The sequence below is a fragment of the Triticum aestivum genome, chromosome 6B (assembly GCF_018294505.1).
Source record: "Triticum aestivum cultivar Chinese Spring chromosome 6B, IWGSC CS RefSeq v2.1, whole genome shotgun sequence".
Classification (NCBI taxonomy): domain Eukaryota; kingdom Viridiplantae; phylum Streptophyta; class Magnoliopsida; order Poales; family Poaceae; genus Triticum; species Triticum aestivum.
In genome coordinates this window covers 441,999,731-442,020,941 of record NC_057810.1, presented here as the reverse complement: position 1 = coordinate 442,020,941, position 21,211 = coordinate 441,999,731, and the positions used below count along the sequence as shown (strand labels likewise).

At 44.5% G+C, this 21,211-nt stretch overlaps 1 protein-coding gene across 1 annotated transcript; it reads right to left on the bottom strand.

The window, feature by feature from the left end:
- Window positions 1-11,903: 11,903 nt before the first annotated feature.
- Window positions 11,904-14,537, bottom strand: LOC123137388 (pentatricopeptide repeat-containing protein At3g04130, mitochondrial-like). Its single transcript, XM_044557129.1, has 2 exons — window positions 14,480-14,537; window positions 11,904-13,691 (listed from the first exon to the last, which is right to left on the bottom strand). Exon 2 carries the CDS (start codon window positions 13,447-13,449, stop codon window positions 11,947-11,949), a length of 1,503 nt encoding a protein of 500 aa, XP_044413064.1. The 5' UTR covers window positions 13,450-13,691; window positions 14,480-14,537; the 3' UTR covers window positions 11,904-11,946.
- Between the last annotated feature and the right edge of the window lie 6,674 nt (window positions 14,538-21,211).

Below are 21,211 nucleotides of genomic sequence, written 5' to 3'. Positions count from 1 at the left end.
CCATTAGCTGGGCTGGGTGAACAATTAATGTAGCTTTCATGCGGCCCATTTATTTTATTTCCTAAAAAATTACAGGCCATTTGCACTTTATCTAGATACACGATTTTGCTGGGCTGATTCTAATTATAATGTTGGGTTGGGCCAGCAATGTTATCAAAAAATAAAAAAGGGCTGAGCATTTTGTTATAAATATATTTAAATAATAAGTGATATTATTACATTCGTCCTTAAATCTTACCAAGCTTTTGTACACAATCACTAGGATTTTCGTGCCAAAACAATCCAGGATTTTATTTGTTAAGAAATTATTTTTATAAGTTAATAAGATGTGGGATATTGTTTTCTTACATATGTAAGTATCTGTTAAATATATGATGACAATAAAAATAATATATAATAACATATAAAATAATTTAAATATATATAATATAGTTAAAAGGGAAACATAAGTTGTACCTGGCGTTCCTATTCTTATATAGAAAAATAGAACAGACCGCTGCGTTTTCTTCAAAAAAATACATAAATTGGGCTGCCAAAAATAAAACCTCGGATGGGAGGTCCATAGGCCGGTCGATACATGACGGCCCTAAGAAAATACAAACAGGCCCTCCCATCCGAGGTCGTGGGCTGCGCATGTTAAAAATGAAAGCCTAGACGGGGCAGCCCAAAACCACGTCCAACACTTGCCAAAACTCCGTCCCTCGTTTTCTCTGTGTTTCGCACACTCAACATTGTGTGGGCATTTTGACTGTGCATCATATGAAGATGTGCTATGCATGAATGTTGATCAGCATGATGTTAACTGGCTGGTAGTTCCATTTTCGACCACGAATAAAACTTCCAACATGATGTTAACCCTGTTTGAAAAGGCCGTGTTAATATAAATGCTCTGCCTCTGAAAGTTGCAGTTTCTTATCTGAAACTGAACTTGCAGTTTCTTATCTGAAACTGAAACTTGCAGTTTCTTCTCGTCTGCACTTTTATACTCCTATGAAACTACATTTTTTAAGTGCTAAAAATAGATCTCTAGAATTCATAAAATTCTTCATATGCTCAATACTGCAAATCTGAAATTCAAAAGACATTCATATCTGAAAGTACTCTCAAAATACACAACACAAAACACAATTCACAACCTGCAAATACTGACAACCCTAAGCTCCTCCTGACAATTCACAACCTGCCCGACTATTGGGCTGGGGGGCAGTCCCCTCCTATTCCTCGGCGGCAGACAGCCGCCCCGTGAGACGATGTGAACGGCGAGGGAGACGATGGCGGGGAAGCGTCGTCGGGCCAACTGCTTTTCTCCTCTTGCAGTTGGGTTCGGTCGACGAAGACTCCACCGGCTCGCTCTGGCAGGACACCCTCACAAACGGCACCCTGTAGATGCTCGATCCTTCAATCTCTGGTGGATGCTCCATCTGGGATCGATACTCCCACCACCGCTCCCTCACGATCGGATTCGGTGAATCTGTTTGCTCCATGGCCCAGAGGAGCAGCTCTATGTACTCCGGCGCGACTCCCTCCGGGAGTATCGCCGCCTTTTCGCTCTGTTGCAGATATTTGGCCATGGATGTCGCCGTCGCCGCTAGTTGGTCCTTGTTGTCAAACCAAGACTGTATCTCCAACATCCTAGCTAGCTTCACAGGGTCGCCGTCTGCGATCCTCACGTATCGGTTGTACTCCTCCATCGATCTACTTCTCCACAGCACCTTCACTCGCCGGCGGTGGTTTTTGAATGGAAGAGGAGAGGAGCGGCGCTGGTTTTGGATTAGAACGGGAGAGGAGCGACGCTGGTTTTGGACTGGAACAGGAGAGGAGGGGCGGTGGTTTTGAAATGGAAGAGGAGAGGAGCGGCGCTGGATTTAGATTGGAACAGGAGAGGAGCGGCGGTGGATTTAGATTGGAACAGGAGAAGAGCGGAAGAGCGGCGCTGGTCTTGGAAGTATTTTTTTGTTGTTTTGCGTATTTTGGGTCAAAGTTTGACCACGTACTGTATGTGACAAGCAAAATGTGAATGCATGTCACCAAAAATTGTATCGTTTGGTTCGTATCTGAATGTACTTTCAAATTATATTATTTTTGCAACGTATAACATATATTTTATGTGCGAAAATCATGGTCAATTATGACCCAGAATAAAAGGGAGACTAGTTAATGTGGGGTCGCTTTCTTAATTGAAGGGTAAATTGATTTTGATTTTGATCCAGTCACAGCGCGCCGGCCCTCTCGCCCAATCCTAAATCGCTGCCGCACGCTCCTCTCCCTCTTCTCCATTGCAAAACCACCTCCTCTCCTCTCCATCATCTCCATTCCAAAACCACCGTCTCACCTCTCCCTCTTCTGATCTTCTCCATTGCAAAACCACCTCCTCTACTATCCATCATCTCCATTCCAAAACCACCGTATCGCCTCTCCCTCCTATGATCTTCTCCATTGCAAAACCACCTCCTCTCCTCTCCATCATCTCCATTCCAAAACCACCTCCTCTCCTCTCCATCATCTCCATTCCAAAACCACCGTCTCGCCTCTCCCTCTTCTGATCTTCTCTCCATTGCAAAACCACCTCCTCTCCTCTCCATCATCTCCATTCCAAAACCACCTCCTCTCCTCTCCCTCTTCTCTATTGCAAGACCACCGTCTCTCCTCCCATCTTCCAAAGCTAGCACCAGACCACTCAGAACGACATCTATGGAGAGGATGCAGCAGCGAATCAGGCAGATCGCCGGCGGCGACCAGGCAAAGTTAGCCAGGTTGAAGGAGATCCTTAGTTGGTTTGACAATGAGTGGGAGATTTCGAGGACGGTGCGGGCCATGTGGCAATGTATGCAAAAGAGCGAGACGGCGGCGATGAGGGCGACGATGTACATGTACTCCTTGGCGGCAGTCACGCCGCAGTCCTCCGAGTTCATCGAGTATCTCCTATGGGCGATGGAGCAGACAGATTCGCCCGAGGCGACAGTCAGGCGGAGGTGGTGGGCGTACAGGTCGAAGGTCGAGCACCCAGAGGATAACGAATCGATTGAGTATGGTGTGCCGTTCGTGAGGGTGCAGAGCCAGCCGGAGCCACAGGAGTATTCGTTCTCCCGCCGCAAGAGGAGGCCCGATGGCGCGACGTCGCTTCCCCGACGTTCTCCACGGTTCCCTCGACGCTCGCCTCGTTTCAATGGCGGCGGTAGGGTTTAAGGTAAGCTTCGCACTAACCTAATCTTCCACCTACTCATGCTTACAATCAGTATGACAGCTAATGAAAGTCATGCTTACAATCAGTCTCTGAGTACTACGCCAATCACCCAAAAATAGCTTTGGACCTTTGGGTCAAAGTTGTGACACAGTGTACAAATAAAGAAAAATAGATTGGTGTACTCCCTAGAAAACTGCCAATATAAGCTACTAGTATTTGGTTAGAGGATTTGCTGCCGAGAAAGATCCGTCCACAGAGAGCGCCACACATCCCACTGGTTGTGGTGGATGCCAATGCGTGCATGGAGTATGGTTGGTGTCGGTAATTTTTACTTGGCACACCTCGCACTCTGCATATATGCCGGTTCCATACGTACATTTATGCAGTTCCACCAAAATGCAGCTGAATAACCCTGTTTGCACAGATAATGAAAAAGCATGATTACATTATAGTGGCACTAGTTGATGAAACACACAAAATAAATAGAAGAAAATATTGCGATAGTATCATAGTATGCCATGCTGCGAGGGCGAGATGGGCCCTGCGACGCCTCATACGGTATGCCTCATACTGGACATCGTCCCAAGTCTCCCAGATACACCTTCTGCCAGTGATGAACATCAGTGTACAACAGTAGTACAAGGAGGTGCCTTGAGACATTCAAATCTCTATTTTTGTACATATCAACTAAAATTAAGCACCCCAGTTTGCAGAAACGCTTAAACATTAACAATGGGACTAGTTGATGAAACATACTTTAACAAAGAGAAGCACTTTCTTTATCTACATTGGAAATGAAATGATAGAGATGACACTCATTCTATTTTAACTGTATTATTACTTCATTTTATCAGTGACACTAGGGTCGAGCAGGTGGCAAACGAGGTGTACCGTGCATCGCAAGGATGAAGGCCATGGGTGCTTAGACTGGGATGCTGAAGCTGGCTCTTTCAGTCACCAACATGGATGATTCAATTCATGGGACCTTTTGGTGCAGTTCACCTAAAATGAAGCAATGTCCCGTGAGCTAGCAGCTTCTTCTTCAAAAAAAATTTAAGAAAAGGGCTCCAGCCCCGGTTCCATTTCCATCAGAAAATGAAACCCGCAGAGCTTCTTCTTCATTAGTTGCAATAAAATTGAGCAACATCAAGGTTGGTTGTGAAGCTCCTGGAATGCTCAACTATAATTTGGATATCATTTGTGCAGTTCAACTAAGATCGAGCGTGAAATGTATATCTCTATTTGCACAAAAAAAGGTGGAAAGGAGGGTGACTAACAAGTAACAAGTGATGAAACATGCATCAAATGAAAAGAAGCATGTTCCTTATCTGAATGGCAATCCTACAAGGACAGTAGCAATTTCTAAAGCAGTGGCATTGCTAGATATTAGTGTGGGCATCAGGATTAACTATGACAACCGTTAAATATGATATTACTTTGGGCACGGGAGAGTAGGCGGACCAGGATAGTTGCATTTCTAATGAAAAGAACCAACTTATCTTAATGGGAAATTTTAGCAGGACATGTAAAGAACTGCCATTGATTCATATTACTGGAGGCATTACATTGAAAACAACATTGGTTTAACGTGTCCTTACTTTTAACAGTGCGACTGCTACATTTTACCAGTGGCATTTTAACTGATGTAATGTATACACATTGAACAAGGTCAGACTGATTTGAATTTGAGATACCGATGGCAGACATCATTTGCCCATGTCACATCCGTGCATGTAGTTGGAGATGATGGGCGGCTTTCGCATCACATATCTATATCTATACCCCTATATATATATTATATTATATATATTTTTTATTGTGAGCGGGTAACTGTAACTTTGAAAGATGGTCGTTGGATGAGGCGAATCCGAAGGTCCAAAGATGGCAAATTTGAGCACTATTGGTCGCTGGATATCATCTCAATTCCACCAGATTTCGCCACATGTATAATCTAGAAGACTCCATAGTTGAACTTAAGCATAATGCACAAACATCAAAACACAAGCACTTCTTATTTGTTCTAGAATCTTCCGTATCATAATTGCCCAAATGTTTTTCTACATGATTTGCCATTATTTGTTTTTACTTTATGTCTTACAACGCACAATTCCATGAATCTTAAAATAGATTAGCTTTCTTATAAAAACTAGATGATTTTGAATGAAATGAACTATAAGAATTAAACGAACATCTACATCATGCATATATGACTCAAAGCTTGCATGCTATAATGTGATATTTATTCATAATTTGGTTGCCAAATCTCATGCGTGCAATGCACGTGTACCTTACTCTAGTCTAAATGGTGTTTGTGTGTGTGTTGTGCGTGTTGAGGTGCAAATTGTCTTTTTTTTGATACACATTAAGCTTGTTCTTCCGAAATTTCAAGCCGCGCCTTGTTATGCCGAAAATTGAACCTAGTGTCTCTGTCTATCATGCTGCGAAACTCCCGCCTCTTCAACCCGCGCCCTGTTAGCCCGAAATATTTAAGATATATCTTTGTCTCGTTGTGCTCCGACAACTCCCTCCATCTCAACCCGCGCCTTGCTATTCCTAAATTACAACGCGCGCGAAAACTCCCACCTCCTGTGAAATCCCGACATGCGAAATGCCCGTGGTACCCCTGAACCGAAAGAACCGGCTCAAATCGGTGGGGGGTACTTTCGTAACTTACCCCACATTTCGGACAAGCGCGTCTCTAAGCCATGGTTCCCCACTGCCATCCCATCCGCCCACCCATTCGTACACCGAGGCCACGAAAACCCGCGACAAAACCCCACACCCTGCTTCGTCCGCCACCCAGCCGAAGCTTCTTCCCCGACGACGTCGTCCACAGCAACACCTCGACATCCCTCATCCACCGTACCGGATGAGGATCCGTCGTCGATCTCATCGTCCCACCGGTTCAGCCACCCCGTCCTCCACCTCCAAGGAGCTGCCCCGACGTTCCCCTCGTCTTTCATGCCACCTCCATTCCCACACCGTCGTCTTCACCTGCACCACCGGAAGAGCATCATCATCACCGTTTCCTCAGATGAAGCTGCGGCCTAATCGGTGTCACCAAAGAGGTTGTACACTAATCGCCGCATTTTCTTCTTGATTCGATCTCACGGTGCTGCCGGCGCTCGGTCTCGAGCCGACACGGCGCGGCTCCATCCACGGCGGCGTCGCCGGCCACTTCCTCCACGGCGTCGCTCCCTCGACGGCGACGTCCACATTAGTAGGAGCTGCTGCTGCTTTAGCTCTCGCTCGCGCTGCTGCTCTGCTCTTGCTCTCGGTCCCCTGCCTGGTCTGCTCTTGCTATTGCTCTTGCTCGCGCTGCTGCTCTCGCTCTTGCTCTTGCTTGCGATGCTGCTCCGATTTGGCTACACTTCAGTCGACTGAATCGACTTTTGGGTCAGTCGATTTCCAAGGGGTGGGTTCACCGGGGTGAAGGAAGAACCAGCCGCAGCGGGGAAGGGGGCTCGCCGGAGAGGTACCCCACTATCTATTTTAGGGTTCAGGATGGGGGCGGTGGTCGCCGGTGGTGGCGGGGCGTTGGCGGAGCGGTGGCGTGGGGGTCGCCGGAGAAAAAGCTCGGCACGGGGGGCCTAGAGGGATGGCCGGGGCGGCGGCGGACCGGCGGTGGGGAGTGTTTTCGGGGCGGGCGGGGAGGCGCACCGCCGGCCGCGAGCGGCGGGAGACTGCTGTTTGGCCGGTGGTGGCTGGCGGCTCAGGGGGGTGGAGTTTGAAGATGAACCACAGGCCCTTGATTTCGTATCCAACGGCTGCAAAATCGACTGACCAGAGATGAAAAAGTCAGTCGACCGACGTGTAGCCTCACCTTGCTAGTGCGTTCAGTTTCGACAGCAAAATTCAGTTTCGACAGCAAAATTCAGTTTCGACAGTTAGGTTCAGTTTCGACAGTTAAGTTCAGAGATGAGTGGCTGATGTATTTTACAACTAGCACCTTGTGGTTATGTATTTTACGTCATGTATTGGAGATGCTATTAGAATTCCACTCAGGTTAACGTTGTTCGTTGTCTCTCTTGTCCTGCTTCAGCCTCGGCGTCGTACAACTCATCGGAGCTGTTCCAACGACGAAACCCTCCATCACAGCGGAGCAGTACCTCGGGCTCCATCTCTAGACGCCTAAGATCTTCTTCCCCTCCTCCGACAGCAAAGTCAGCCGGAGCATCCTCACCGGCCAACCCAATCACGCTGAGATCGACATGGCTTCGCCAAAGAGGTTGTACACTTGTTGCATCTCTTTTTTACTCTACATGTTATATATATTGTCCACTGAGCACTCGTAGTAACAGGAAATACGATTATTTTATCCTACTATATGACAAGAGAAAGTTAATAAGCTTGCTAAGCATCTTGTCAGCATTATGGGTACCCAGGATATTGTTTCTTGAGCTCTTCTGAAGTGGTTTCAGTTCTGGACTTGTTTTGTTGCGGCGTTTATATGCTGTTGTGTTCCCTATATTTGCACTGGTGGCGAACTTTGATGCCCAGTGGATGTAATATGTGTAATAGCCGTGATAGCCTAGTGTAAGTTGCTTGCTTATTTATTTCCTTGTTGTCTTGTTTATTTGTTTGCTTGTAGTCAGTGTAGTTCTTTTTCTGCGGTTTGCTAGTGGCTGCAACAACCTATTTTTTAAAACTAGGCCACAATAACCATGGGCTAATATTTACTGTAGTGACACTGCACCTACGGGTCATAGAAACAGTGGGCCTTCTACGGGCCGTATAAATAGTGGGCCTTCCACGGGCCATAGAAACAATGGGCCTTCTACGGGCCGCAGAAACAATGGGCCTTCTACGGGTCGTATCATCAACGAGCCTTATACGAGGAGTATGATTGATTGGCCAAACATGGGTCAATAACAGGCCGCATTATGGCCGTAAACGGGCTAGAGTTGGAATCGTCCGTTCATGGGCCGACCATAATGGGCCATCGTTAATAGGCCGTATTTCATGACGCTATGAAAACGGCCCAACGTGTTAACGGACCACAAACGGGCCGACTGTAACCACGGGCTAAATTTGGCCCATAAGCAGAAAATGACAGTAACGGGTCGTAAGTAAACGAATGCTGGAAATGAGCCCAAGAATAAATGGGCTCTGAGAAGGTCGAAAGATAACATGGGCTGGAAACGGCCCAACAGAATAACGGGCCCTTAATGGGTATAAAGTGATACATTGTTCATTACGGGCCAGTTTCACCACGGGCCGTTAATGGGTGTAAAGTAATACACTGTTCATTACGGGCTAGTTTCACCACGGGCCATTAATAGGCCAAGAGTTACATAGGGCCTCATATGGGCCGAAAGACGTCATGGGCCATACATGGGCCAGAAGTGAAAACGGGCTGGAATCATATTGAGTGGCCCAGATGACGCTACTGGGCCTAATTCGGATAGGGCGTAACGGGCCTTGGGTTAGCGGGCTATAAATGGGCTATATGCGAACAGGCCGTTAACAGGCTTTACATGGGCCGGCCCGCCACCTTTTGACCAAGTCAAATGGGCCGGCCTTTTCATATGAATGGGCCTCTGTTGGGCCGTGCCATGTGTCGACATAGGCGCCTTCTGTCCAATGAGTGGATGACATATGTCCCAATGGTGAGCCGACACGTGTTTCCTCCAGCCAATGATGATTTTACACGTGGAAAATCCCCATTGGTCGGGGCTGTTAACGGGTTATCGGATCCAAAACCCGACCTGATAGTTTAACGGCGTTCCGTTACGGTGGATGCCACGTGTCGGTCACCCTTGACGAAAGCACTTCTGTGACGCGCGATTTATCGTCATGGAAGTGGACACTTCCGTGATGATAATTTTGGTAATGTCATGGAACACTTCTACGACAGAACAGGTATGACTATCTTGATTCTGTCATAAATTTGTCATGGATGTACATGCATGACTAAAAACGGGACCTACTGTGACAAACACATATCATCACGGAAGTGTATTTTTTTTGTAGTGACAACACAATAATAGCTTGCACAAAGTAAAGGTAAGAGATAACCACAAGTGGAGCCGGTGGAGACGAGGATGTATTACCGAAGTTCCTTCCTTTTGAAGGAAAGTACGTCTTCGTTGAAGCGGTGTGGAGGCACAATGCTCCCCAAGGAGCTACTAGGGCCACCTTATTCTCCTGATGCCCTCGCACAATGCAAGATGTCGTGCTTTCACTAGTGGTGCACTTGAAGGTGGCAACCGGACCTTTACAAACAAGGTTGGGGATCTCTCCAAAACTTAATTGGAGGCTCCCAACACCACCACGAAGCTTCACCACAATGGATTCTGGCTCCGAGGTGACCTCTACCATTTAGGGTCCTCAAACACCCAAAAGTAACAAGATCCGCAAGGGATTAGTGGGGGGAATCAAATATCTCTTGGTGGAAGTGTAGATCGGGGCCCTCTCAACCAAACCCTAGAAAACCAACAAGTTTTGTTGGCTGTGAGAGAGATCGGAGGAAAATGGAGCTTTGAGCAACAACGGAGTTTCAAAGGATAAGAGGTAGGTCTTCTTGGGGAAGAAGACCCTCTATATATATTGGAAACGAATACAATTGTTTTTCTGTGCACAACCCACACACAAGTGGTACTCCAAGGAGCGGTACTACCGCTCGGGTGGTAGTTCTAGTAGTACAGTGTATGGGTGAAGCACCCCGAGGCGGTAGTGCCACCGGAGCGGTACTACATCTCACCCCAGCAGTACTACCGCTGAGGTTGCAGTACACAGGAAGTAGAGGTGGTAGGGATGAGTACGACGGCAGTACCGCAGCAGCGGTACTGCCGCGCGTTACAGCGGCCCTACTGTTGCGAAGTGGCAAACGGGTCTAGAGGCGATAAAATAAGCGGTAGTGACTAGACGGTAGTACCGCTCGCACGTGGTAGTACCGCTCAACTGTCGCTCTATTTCCGCTTAACGTTCTGGGCTACAACGAGATCAGCGGTAGTGGAGCGGTGGTAGAGGTGGTAGAGGTGGAAGTACCACAAGCGGTACTACTGCTTTACAGCCGTTGGGCCCGAATAGACAACAGAAGATCCAAAATAAGCGGTAGTACACACGATAGTGGGACAATGGAAGAGATCGGTCATGTTATGCATAGAAAGTGGAATTGCGAGTACCCTTTGAGCATCAATTGACCACAATGTTTCTCTCACCAAATCTTCATCCCAAGATCATGATTGGGTTAATAAGGTCACAAACCTTAGATAGAAGATGCCCCCTTCTAGGAGTAATAATTTTCCTATTTGCATAGTTAGGGATCCAGACATCTCTCCAAATATCAATATTATGTCCATTTCCAACTCGCCAGATATAACCACAATTCACTCCCGCCATAATACTTTACCAAGTAAAAGAGGAACCCTTTTTTAGAGTTGCACTTATTAAATCGCCCTCCGGGAAATATTTAGCTCTCAAGATAGTAGCACATAAAGACTCAGGATTATCAAGCAAACGTCACGCTTGTTTGGCTAACAATGCCATATTGAAACAGTGTATATCTCAGGAACCCATACCTCCTTGGTCTTTTGGGACACAAATCTTCCACCACGCCATCCAATGCATTCTCTTCTTATTGTCCTCGTCACCCCACCAAAATTGCGACGTCGCGTCAATGATTCCCTTACAATTTTTTTAGGAATTTTAAAGACGGACATGGCATAAACTGGGATAGCTTGTACAACATATTTGAGCAAAATTTCCTTTCCTCCCATGAATAACAACTTTTCTTTCTATCCACTAATTTTCATAATAATTCAATCAATCAGGAATTGGAAACAATTACTTTTGTCCATACCCACATTTGAAGTAGAGCGGTCAATCCCTCCGTACATAGCAAGAATAAGTATGGAGAGAGAGGGTCTTCCTGCCTCAATCCTCTGGTAGGTTTGAAACTCTCAGTTTCTTCTGTATTAAAACGAACCCGGTACTCCACTGAGGCTACACATTGCATGATTAAATTTACCCATTTCTCTTGAAATCTTAATCTGAGCATAATATCCTTCAGAAAAGACCACTCTACTCGGTCATATACTTTGTGCATATCCAGTTTAATGACACACAGACCCTCTTTACCATTCTTTTTTTTTCTTTATAGTATGGAAGTATTCGTATGCCACTAAGATATTGTCTGTAATCATTCGTCCGGGCAAAAACGCACTCTGAGTTGCGCTGATAATATCTAAAAGGATCTTCTTCAAAGGGCCGCAATCATTTCTGAAGTTACCTTGTACACGACATCGTATAGACTAATTGGTCGAAATTGAGTTACCTTTTCGCGAGATACTCCCTCCGTTCTAATATAAGTCTTTTCAGACATTTTAATATAAACTACATACGGATGTATATAGACATATTTTAGAGTGTAGGTTCATTCATTTTACTCCGTATGTAGTCATTTATTGGAATCTTTAAAAAGATTTATATTTAGGAATAGAGGGAGAGGGAGTAGATGACACCCCACATGCGACATGGCGCGTCAGCTCGGTTGCCCGATCCTGATCTTTTACCCTATAATACTCGGAGAACGATCAAGATTAAACCTGTGGTTTTATATGCTGATAAGTGACGACATACCAATGCACAGGGATTAATGTTTGCTTTGTCAAGTGAGGAACTCAATTATAGTGTGTGGTATGTCGTATAATGGGCACAAATGTTTTAAAGCATTGCCTCATTAGTTGTCAAAGTAATGCCAAATAACGCTATCAGCTGACCACTGGAAAATCAATCATGTAGGAATATAATTCATCCAATTAAACAGAAATACCAAAACAAGACATGTAACTTCGAATTCTTTCGACACGACCCTCCATGTTTTTCCTTTGTGCTTCATCCAAAAGCAACTCCCATGTTTTATACCTAGGCACTATCTCACTACCAACCATCTCTTCAAACAGTTGATATGCCCAGTCAGTCTCACCCACCCTACAAAGACCATGGATCAGAAGACTGTATGTATCCACATCTAAACATAGACTTTGTTTATTGATCAGCTCATTCAACAAGTTCCGAATGGAATCAGCTTGGCCTCTTCTACTCAAAAACAGTCTGAGAAGTGGCCGATATGTCTGAAGATCAGGCTTACAAGAGTGCGCCTCCATTTCTTTCAGCACATTGAGAGCATCTTCATCTCGGTCTTTCTGGCAAAAGATTGATATCATGGTGTTATAGGTAGCCAAACTACGGGGCACGCCATTCATTGGCATCTCCACTTGAAATACCTGGGAAGCTTCAGACAGATAGCCCGCATTACCGAGCACGTTAATCAAGGAATTGTAGAACAACGTATCGGGCTTACAGCCAGAGGACTTCATTCTATGAGATACACTCAGAGCTTCTTCGAACATATGGCATTTTGACAGTGAGGTCATGATCATAGTGTAAGTAATGACGTTTGGATGGCAGCCTTCAGAACACATCCAATCAAGAATTTCATAGACCATCCTAAAATTGTGTTGCTTGCAGTAAGCTTCAAGGACAGCAGTGTAGGTGATAACTGAAGGCGCAAACCCCCGGGCTTTCATTTCCTCAATTGTCCACTTTGCCTCCTCGATTCTACGTGCACTGCACCAGCCATGGACGAAAATGTTGAATGTGTATGCATCAGGCTGAATGTGCGGACTGAGCACGAGAAAGACCTTGCGTGCTACTTCAACCTTCTTTTCTTTCCAAAGTGCATCAAGCAGAACGTTCATAGTCTCTGTATTCCTCTCCAGCCCCATGTCCTCCAGCTTATCGAACAACATGACAGCATCCTTCCATCTCCTTGCACCTGCCAGCCTCCTGATGCTCTTCGCAGCTGTCTCGACAGTCACAAGGCCTCTGCAGTGCATGTCAGACAATAGATCCCACATCCGGTCAATCTGCCTCATCTTCCCAAGCAAGTCGATCATCCGACTACAAGCATATGCCGTGTGCTTGTAATTGCCACTCAACTGTGCCCACTGAAATAGACCAAAAGCAGATTTCCAGTCATCCCCAAACTTACACAACAAGCTGTCCACAGTGTTACTTGTAAGCTGAATTCCCGGACAGTCAACCCCAAGGGACTGAACCAAATCCTGCACATTTCCATTGCGTGCCTTCAAAAGGGAACTCCTGATCTGCGCTGCTGACGCTTCTTCCTCCTTCGTGAGGTCAATACTGTTAAGATCTCGATTCAAGTGTGTAACTGATGATAACGATAATCTACAAGGAAGGAGTAATTGCGGGGCTCTCTTAGCACCGTGGCGGCGCCAGAGACTCAGCTGAGACATCCGGTGGTAGGACAAGAAATTAGCCAGCCTGGGTGCTGAATATCACAGTTGCTAAATAATAATAGCTAACAGCAGCAAGATGAAACCATAACCAATTGCAGATACTTCCTTGAGTTCCTTCTAGTATCACCCATGTATTGCCAAAGCCCGGAATCTACCAACATCCACCCATGGCATGGCAAGAACCAGCTCAACACAGAGTCTCTTCTGATTGGTGCTAATGGCTCTGGTTCCTACATTCCCTAGTAAAAACCAAATGATACAAGATTATATATATTAGTTCTAGTAATCAATGTGTTTGGTTTAGTGATCAGTACAGGTCAGCAGCAGCCAAGACAAGACAAAATATAGGTGGAGCTCATAGACCAAAGCAAACTTGACTGTGGCGGAACTAAACAAGATTGTCTGGGGCCAGTGGCGAATCCAGGAAGAAAATGTAGGGTGGACTCAAAGTTAGCAGCGAGAAAACGAAACGCCTTTTGAAAAAAAAAATACTCCCTCCGTTCACTTTTGTAAGTCGTTTCAGACAACTGAAAATAGACTGCTTTGCACACTGTCTAAAATGTCTTCAAGGACTTATAAAAGTGAACAGAGGGAGTACTCATTATCTCTGGATCCTGTCGTCCAAATTACTACTAGGTACACGTAATATTTACTGGAATATTTTCTGGATTTTTCTCAAAAAAGATCAAATTTGAATCTTTTTAGCACATGTAGTTAAGGGAAGGGGATCTAAATCCTTAACTGGGACAGCTTTAGGTTCAACAAGAGGAGTGCTTGAACTACTTGCATGATCATATTCGTACTCTTATTTTTTATAGATCGGCAAATAAGTTGTATTGGATACCACATCAATTAACAGCAGCTAACAGCACATGAATTGTACTCCCTCTGTACCGAAATACTTGTAGTTGAGGAAAACTAATAAAAGTTTCCCCAGCAACAAGTATTGTGGTACAGAGGGAGTAGTAATTAACTAACAGTACATGAACTGGCTTAGCAAAATATTGAGGATTTGACTGACATGTACCTTGATTTTGCTGGATGCTGCTAGGTCGTGGGCGGTGTGCCCGTGGCTCCTGGATCCTTGATTTTTTCCACGTGTTTTTGGCTTTTTAGATGTTTTTTTGGTTTTTTTCTTTTCGGTTTTTAGCCGATCTTTCTTAACTTTTAGATAAAATAAATAAATTTTATTTTACGCATAAAAATGTGTTTTTGTTTGCTTCCGCGAGAGACGCGGTTTAGTCGATTTGCTTCCGCGAGAGGCATAGTCATGCCTCTTGGAAACAAAAAGGATGTGTTTTTTTTTTACCTTTCGCAAAAGGCACGGCCATGCCTTTCAGAAACGAAAAAAAATATTTTTTTTCTTTTTCTTTCGCGAGAGGCATGAATCGTGAGAGGTATGGTTTTGCTTCCGCAAGAGGCACCACGAAAAAAAACGTGTTTTCTTTTTTTCCTTTCACAAGAAGCACGGATTTGCTTCTCGTGGAGGCACGGTTTTGTTGGAAATATGCCCTAGAGGCAATAATAAAATGGTTATTATTATATTTTCTTGTTCATGATAATTGTCTATTGTTCATGCTATAATTGTATTAACTGGAAACCGTAAGACATGTGTGAATACATAGACCACAACATGTCCCTAGTGAGCCTCTAGTTGACTAGCACGTTGATCAATAGATGGTTATGGTTTCCTGACCATGGACATTGGATGTCATTGATAACGGGATCACATCATTAGGAGAATGATGTGATGGACAAGACCCAATCCTAAGCATAGCACAAGATCGTGTAGTTTGTTTGCTAAAAGCTTTTCTAATGTCAAGTATCATTTCCTTAGACCATGAGATTGTGCAACTCCCGGATACCGTAGGAATGCTTTGGGTGTGCCAAACGTCACAACGTAACTGGGTGGCTATAAAGGAGCATTACGGGTATCTCCGAAAGTGTCTGTTGGGTTGGCACGAATCGAGACTGGGATTTGTCACTCCGTGTGACGGAGAGGTATCTCTGGGCCCACTCGGTAATGCATCATCATAATGAGCTCAATGTGACTAAGTAGTTAGTCATGGGATCATGCATTACGAAACGAGTAAAGTGACTTGCCGGTAACGAGATTGAACGAGGTATTGGGATACCGACGATCGAATCTCGGACAAGTAACGTACCGATTGACAAAGGGAATTGTATACGGGATTGCTTGAATTCTTGACATCGTGGTTCATCCGATGAGATCATCGTGGAACATGTGGGAGCCAACATGGGTATCCAGATCCCGCTGTTGGTTATTGGCCAGAGAGCTGTCTCGGTCATGTCTGCATGATTCCCGAATCCGTAGGGTCTACACACTTAAGGTTCGGTGACGCTAGAGTTGTTATGGGAATTAGTGTGCAGTTACCGAATGTTGTTGGGAGTCCTGGATGAGATCCCGGACGTCACGAGGAGTTCCGGAATGGTCCGGAGGTAAAGATTTATATATGGGAAGTCCTATTTTGGCCACCAGAAAATGTTCGGGATTTTTCGGTATTGTACGGGGAAGGTTCTAGAAGGTTCCGGAGTGGGGCCCACCTGCATGGGGGGACCCACATGAACGTGGGTAGTGGGGGCAAGGCACCACACCCCTGGTCAAGGCGCACCAAGATCCCCCCTTAGAAGGAATAAGATCATATCCCGAAGGGATAAGATCAAGATCCCTAAAAAAGGGGGATAACAATCGGTGGGGAAGGAAATGATGGGTTTTCTTTCCTCCCACCTTTGCCAACGCCCCAATGGACCTGGAGAGCAAGAAACCAGCCCCCTCCACCCCTATATATAGTGGGGAGGCGCATGGGAGCTTCACCCTTCCCCTGGCGCAGCCCTCTCCCTCCTCCAACACTTCCTCCTCCTTAGTAGTGCTTAGCGAAGCCGTGCCGGAGAACTGCAAGCTCCACCACCACACCGTCGTGCTGACGGAGCTCTCCCTCAACTTCTCCTCTCCCCTTGCTGGATCAAGAAGGAGGAGACGTCCCCGGGTTGTACGTGTGTTGAACGCGGAGGCACCGTTGTTCGGTGCTTAGATCGGATTCGGCCGCGATCTAAATCGCTTAGTGAACGACTCCACCGACCGCGTTCTTGCAATGCTTCTGCATCGCGATCTTCAAGGGTATGAAGATGCACTCCCCTCTCTCTCTCGTTGCTAGTTACTCCATAGATTGATCTTGGTGATGCTTAGAAAATTTTGAATTTTGCTACGTTCCCCAACAGTGGCATCATGAGCTAGGTCTATTGCGTAGATTCTATGCACAAGTAGAACACAAGTAGTTGTGGGCGTTGGTTTGTTCAATTTGCTTACCGTTACTAGTCCTATCTTGATTCGGCGGCATTGTGGGATGAAGCGGCCCGGACCGACCTTACACGTACGCTTACGTGAGACAGGTTTCACCGACTGACATGCACTTGTTGCATAAAGGTGGCTAGCGGGTGCCAGTCTCTCCCACTTTAGTCGTATCGGATTCGATGAAAAGGGTCCTTATGAAGGGTAAATAGCAATTGGCATATCACCGTTGTGGCTTTTGCGTAGGTAAGAAACGTTCTTGCTAGAAACCCATAGCAACCACGTAAAACATGCAACAACAATTAGAGGACGTCTAACTTGTTTTTGCAGGGTATGCTATGTCATGTGATATGGCCAAAAGAATGTGATGAATGATATATGTGATGTATGAGATTGAACATGTTCTTGTAATAGGAATCACGACTTACATGTCGATGAGTATGACAACCGGCAGGAGCCATAGGAGTTGTCTTAATTTATTGTATGACCTGCGTGTCATTGAAAACGCCATGTAATTACTTTACTTTATTTCTAAACCGTTAGCCATAGTAGTAGAAGTAATAGTTGGCGAGACAACTTCATGAAGACACGATGATGGAGATCATGATGATGGAGATCATGGTGTCATGTCGGTGACGAAGGTGATCATGTCGTGCCTCAAGATGGAGATCAAAGGCGCAAGATGATATTGGCCATATCGTGTCACTTTATGATTTGCATGTGATGTTTGTCATGTTTACATCTTATTTGCTTAGAACGACGGTAGCATAAATAAGATGATCCCTCATTAAAATTTCAAGAAAGTGTTCCCCCTAACTGTGCACCATTGCGAAAGTTCGTTGTTTCGAAGCACCACGTGATGATCGGGTGTGATAGATTCTAACGTTCACATACAATGGGTGTAAGCCAGATTTACACACGCAAAACACTTAGGTTGACTTGACGAGCCTAGCATGTACAAACATGGCCTCGTAACACAAAAGACCGAAAGGTCGATGATGAGTCGTATAGTAGATACAATCAACATGGAGATGTTCACCGATGATGACTAGTCCGTCTCACGTGATGATCGGACACGGCCTAGTTGACTCGGATCATGTATCACTTAGATGACTAGAGGGATGTCTATCTGAGTGGGAGTTCATTAGATGAACTTAATTATCATGAACATAGTCAAAAGGACTTTGCAAATTATGGCGTAGCTTGCGCTTTAGTTCTACTGTTTAAGATATGTTCCTAGAGAAAATTTTAGTTGAAAGTTTATAGTAGCAATTATGCGGACTGGGTCCGTATACTGAGGATTGTCCTCATTGCTGCACAGAAGGCTTATGTCCTTAATGCACCGCTCGGTGTGCTAAACCTCGAGCGTCGTTTGTGGATGTTGCAAACATATGACATACACGTTTTGATGACTACGTGATAGTTCAGTGCGTAATGTTAAACGGTTTAGAATTGAGGCAGCGAAGACATTTTTTGAAACGTCGCAGAACATATGAGATGTTCCAAGAGCTGAAATTAGGATTTCAGGCTCGTGCCCACGTCAACAGGTATGAGACCTCCGACAAGTTTCTTAACCTGCAAACTAAGGGAGAAAAGCTCAATCATTGAGCATGTGCTCAGATGGTCTGAGTACTACAATCACTTGAATCGAGTGGGAGTTAATCTTCCAGATGAGATAGTGATGGTTCTCCATAGTCACTGCCACCAAGCTATTAGAGCTTCGTGATAAACTATAACATATCAGGGATAGACATGATGATCCTTGAGCAATTCGCGATGTTTGACACCGCGAAAGTAGAAATCGAGTAGGAGCATCAATTGTTGATGGTTAGTAAAACCACTAGTTTCAAGAAGGGCAAGGGCAAGAAGGGATACTTCATGAGACGACAAATCAGTTACTGCTCTAGTGAAGAAACCCAGGGTTGAACCCAAACCCGAGACTAAGTGCTTCTGTAATGAGGGAACGGTCACTGAAGCAGAACTACCCTAGATACTTGGTAGATGAGAAGGCTGGCAGGGTTGACAGAAGTATATTGGATATACATTGTATTAAATGTGTACTTTACTAGTACTCCTAGTAGCACTAGGGTATTAAGATACCGGTTCGGTTGCTAAGTGTTAGTAACTTGAAATAAAAGAGCTACAGAATAAACGGAGACTAGCTAAAGGTGAGATGGCGATGTGTGTTGGAAGTGTTTCCAAGGTTGATGTGATCAAGCATCCCCTGCTCCCTCTACCATCGAGATTGGTGTTAAACCTAAATAATTGTTATTTGGTGTTTGCGTTGAGCATAAACATGATTGGATTATGCTTATCGCAATACGGTTATTCATTTAAGGAGAATAATGGTTACTCTATTTATTTGAATAATACCTTCAACGGTCTTGCACCTAAAATGAATGGTTTATTGAATCTCGATCGTAGTGATACACATGTTCGTGCCAAAAGATATAAGATAGTAATGATAGTACCACATACTTGTGGCACTGCCACTTAAGTCATATTGGTATAAAGTGCATGAAGAAGCTCCATATTGATGGATCTTTGGACTCACTCGTTTTTTAAAAGATTGAGACATGCGAACCACGTCTATTGGTATATACGCATGAAGAAACTCCATGCAGATGGATCGTTTGGACTCACTTATTTTTGAATCACTTGAGACATGCAAATCATACCACATGGGCAAGATGACTGAATGCCTTGTTTTCAATGAGATGGAACAAGAGAGCAACTTGTTGGAAGTAATACATTTGATGCGTGCAATCCAATGAGTGCTGAGGCACGCAGTGAATATCGTTACGCTCTTACTTCACAGATGATTTGAGTAGATTCTTAGTATATTTACTTGATGAAACACAAATCTGAATTATTGAAAGGTTCAAGTAATTTCAGAGTGAAGTTGAAGATCGTCGTGACAAGAGGATAAAATGTCTATGATATGATCATAGAGATAAATATCTGAGTTACGAGTTTGGCACACAATTAAGACATTGTGGAAATTGTTTCACAACTAATACCGCCTGGAACACCATAGTGTGATGGTGTGTCCAAACATCGTAATTGCACCCTATTGGATATGGTGCATACCATGATGTCTCTTATCAAATTAACACTATCGTTTATGGGTTAGGCATTAGACACAACCGCATTCACTTTAATAGGGCACCACACAATTCCATTAAGATGACACCGTATGAACTATGGTTTAGAGAAACCTCAGCTGTCATTTCTTATAAAGTTTGGGGCTGCGACGCTTATGTGAAAAAGTTTCAGGCTGATAAGCTCGAACCCAAAGCGGATAAATGCATCTTCATAGGACACCCAAAAATAGTTGGGTATACCTCCTGTCTCAGATCCGGAAGCAAAAGGGATTGTTTCTAGAATCGGGTCCTTTCTCGAGGAAAAGTTTCTCTCGAAAGAATTGAGTGGGAGGATGGTGCAGACTTGATGAGGTTATTGAACCGTCACTTCAACTAGTGTGTAGCAGGGCACAGGAAGTTGTTCCTATGGTGCCTACACCAATTGAAGTGGAAGCTTATGATAGTGATCATGAAACTTCGGATCAAGTCACTACCAAACCTCGTAGGTCGACAAGGATGCGTACTACTTCAGAGTGGTACGTACTCCTGTCTTGGAGGTCATGTTTCTAGACAACAATGAACCTACAAGATATGGAGAAGTGATGGTGGGCCCGGGTTCCGACGAATGGCCTGAGGCCATAAAATCCAAGAGGATCCATGTATGAAAACAAAGTATAGACTTTGGAAGAACTACTTGATGGTCGTAAGGTTGTTGAGTACAGATGGATTTTAAAAGGAAGACGGACAATGATGGTAAGTGTCACCATTAAGAAAGCTCGACTTGTCGTTAAGATGTTTTCCGACAAGTTCAAGGAGTTGACTACGATGAGACTTTCTCACTCGTGGCGATGCTAAGAGTCTGTTGGAATTATATTAGCAGTTACTGCATTATTTATGAAATCTTGCAGATAGGATGTCAAAACATTGTTTCCTCAATGATTTTCTTGAGGAAAGGTTGTATGTGATACAACCAGAAGGTTTTGTCAATCCTGAAAGATGCTAACAAGTATGCAAAGCTCTAGTAATCCTTCTAAGGACTGGAGTAAGCATCTTGGAGATGGAACATATGCTTTGATGAGATGATCAAAGATTTTGGGTTTATACAAAGTTTATGAGAAACTTGTATTTCCAAAGAAGTGAGTGGGAGCACTATAGCATTTCTGATGAGTATATGTTGTTGACATATTGTTGATCGGAAATGATGTAGAATTTCTGGAAAGCATATAGGGTTATTTGAAAAGTGTTTTTCAATGGAAAACCTGGATTAAGATACTTGAACATTGAGCATCAAGATCTATAAGGATAGATCAAAAATCGCTTGATAGTATTTTCAAATGAATACGCACTGTGACAAGATTTTGAAGGA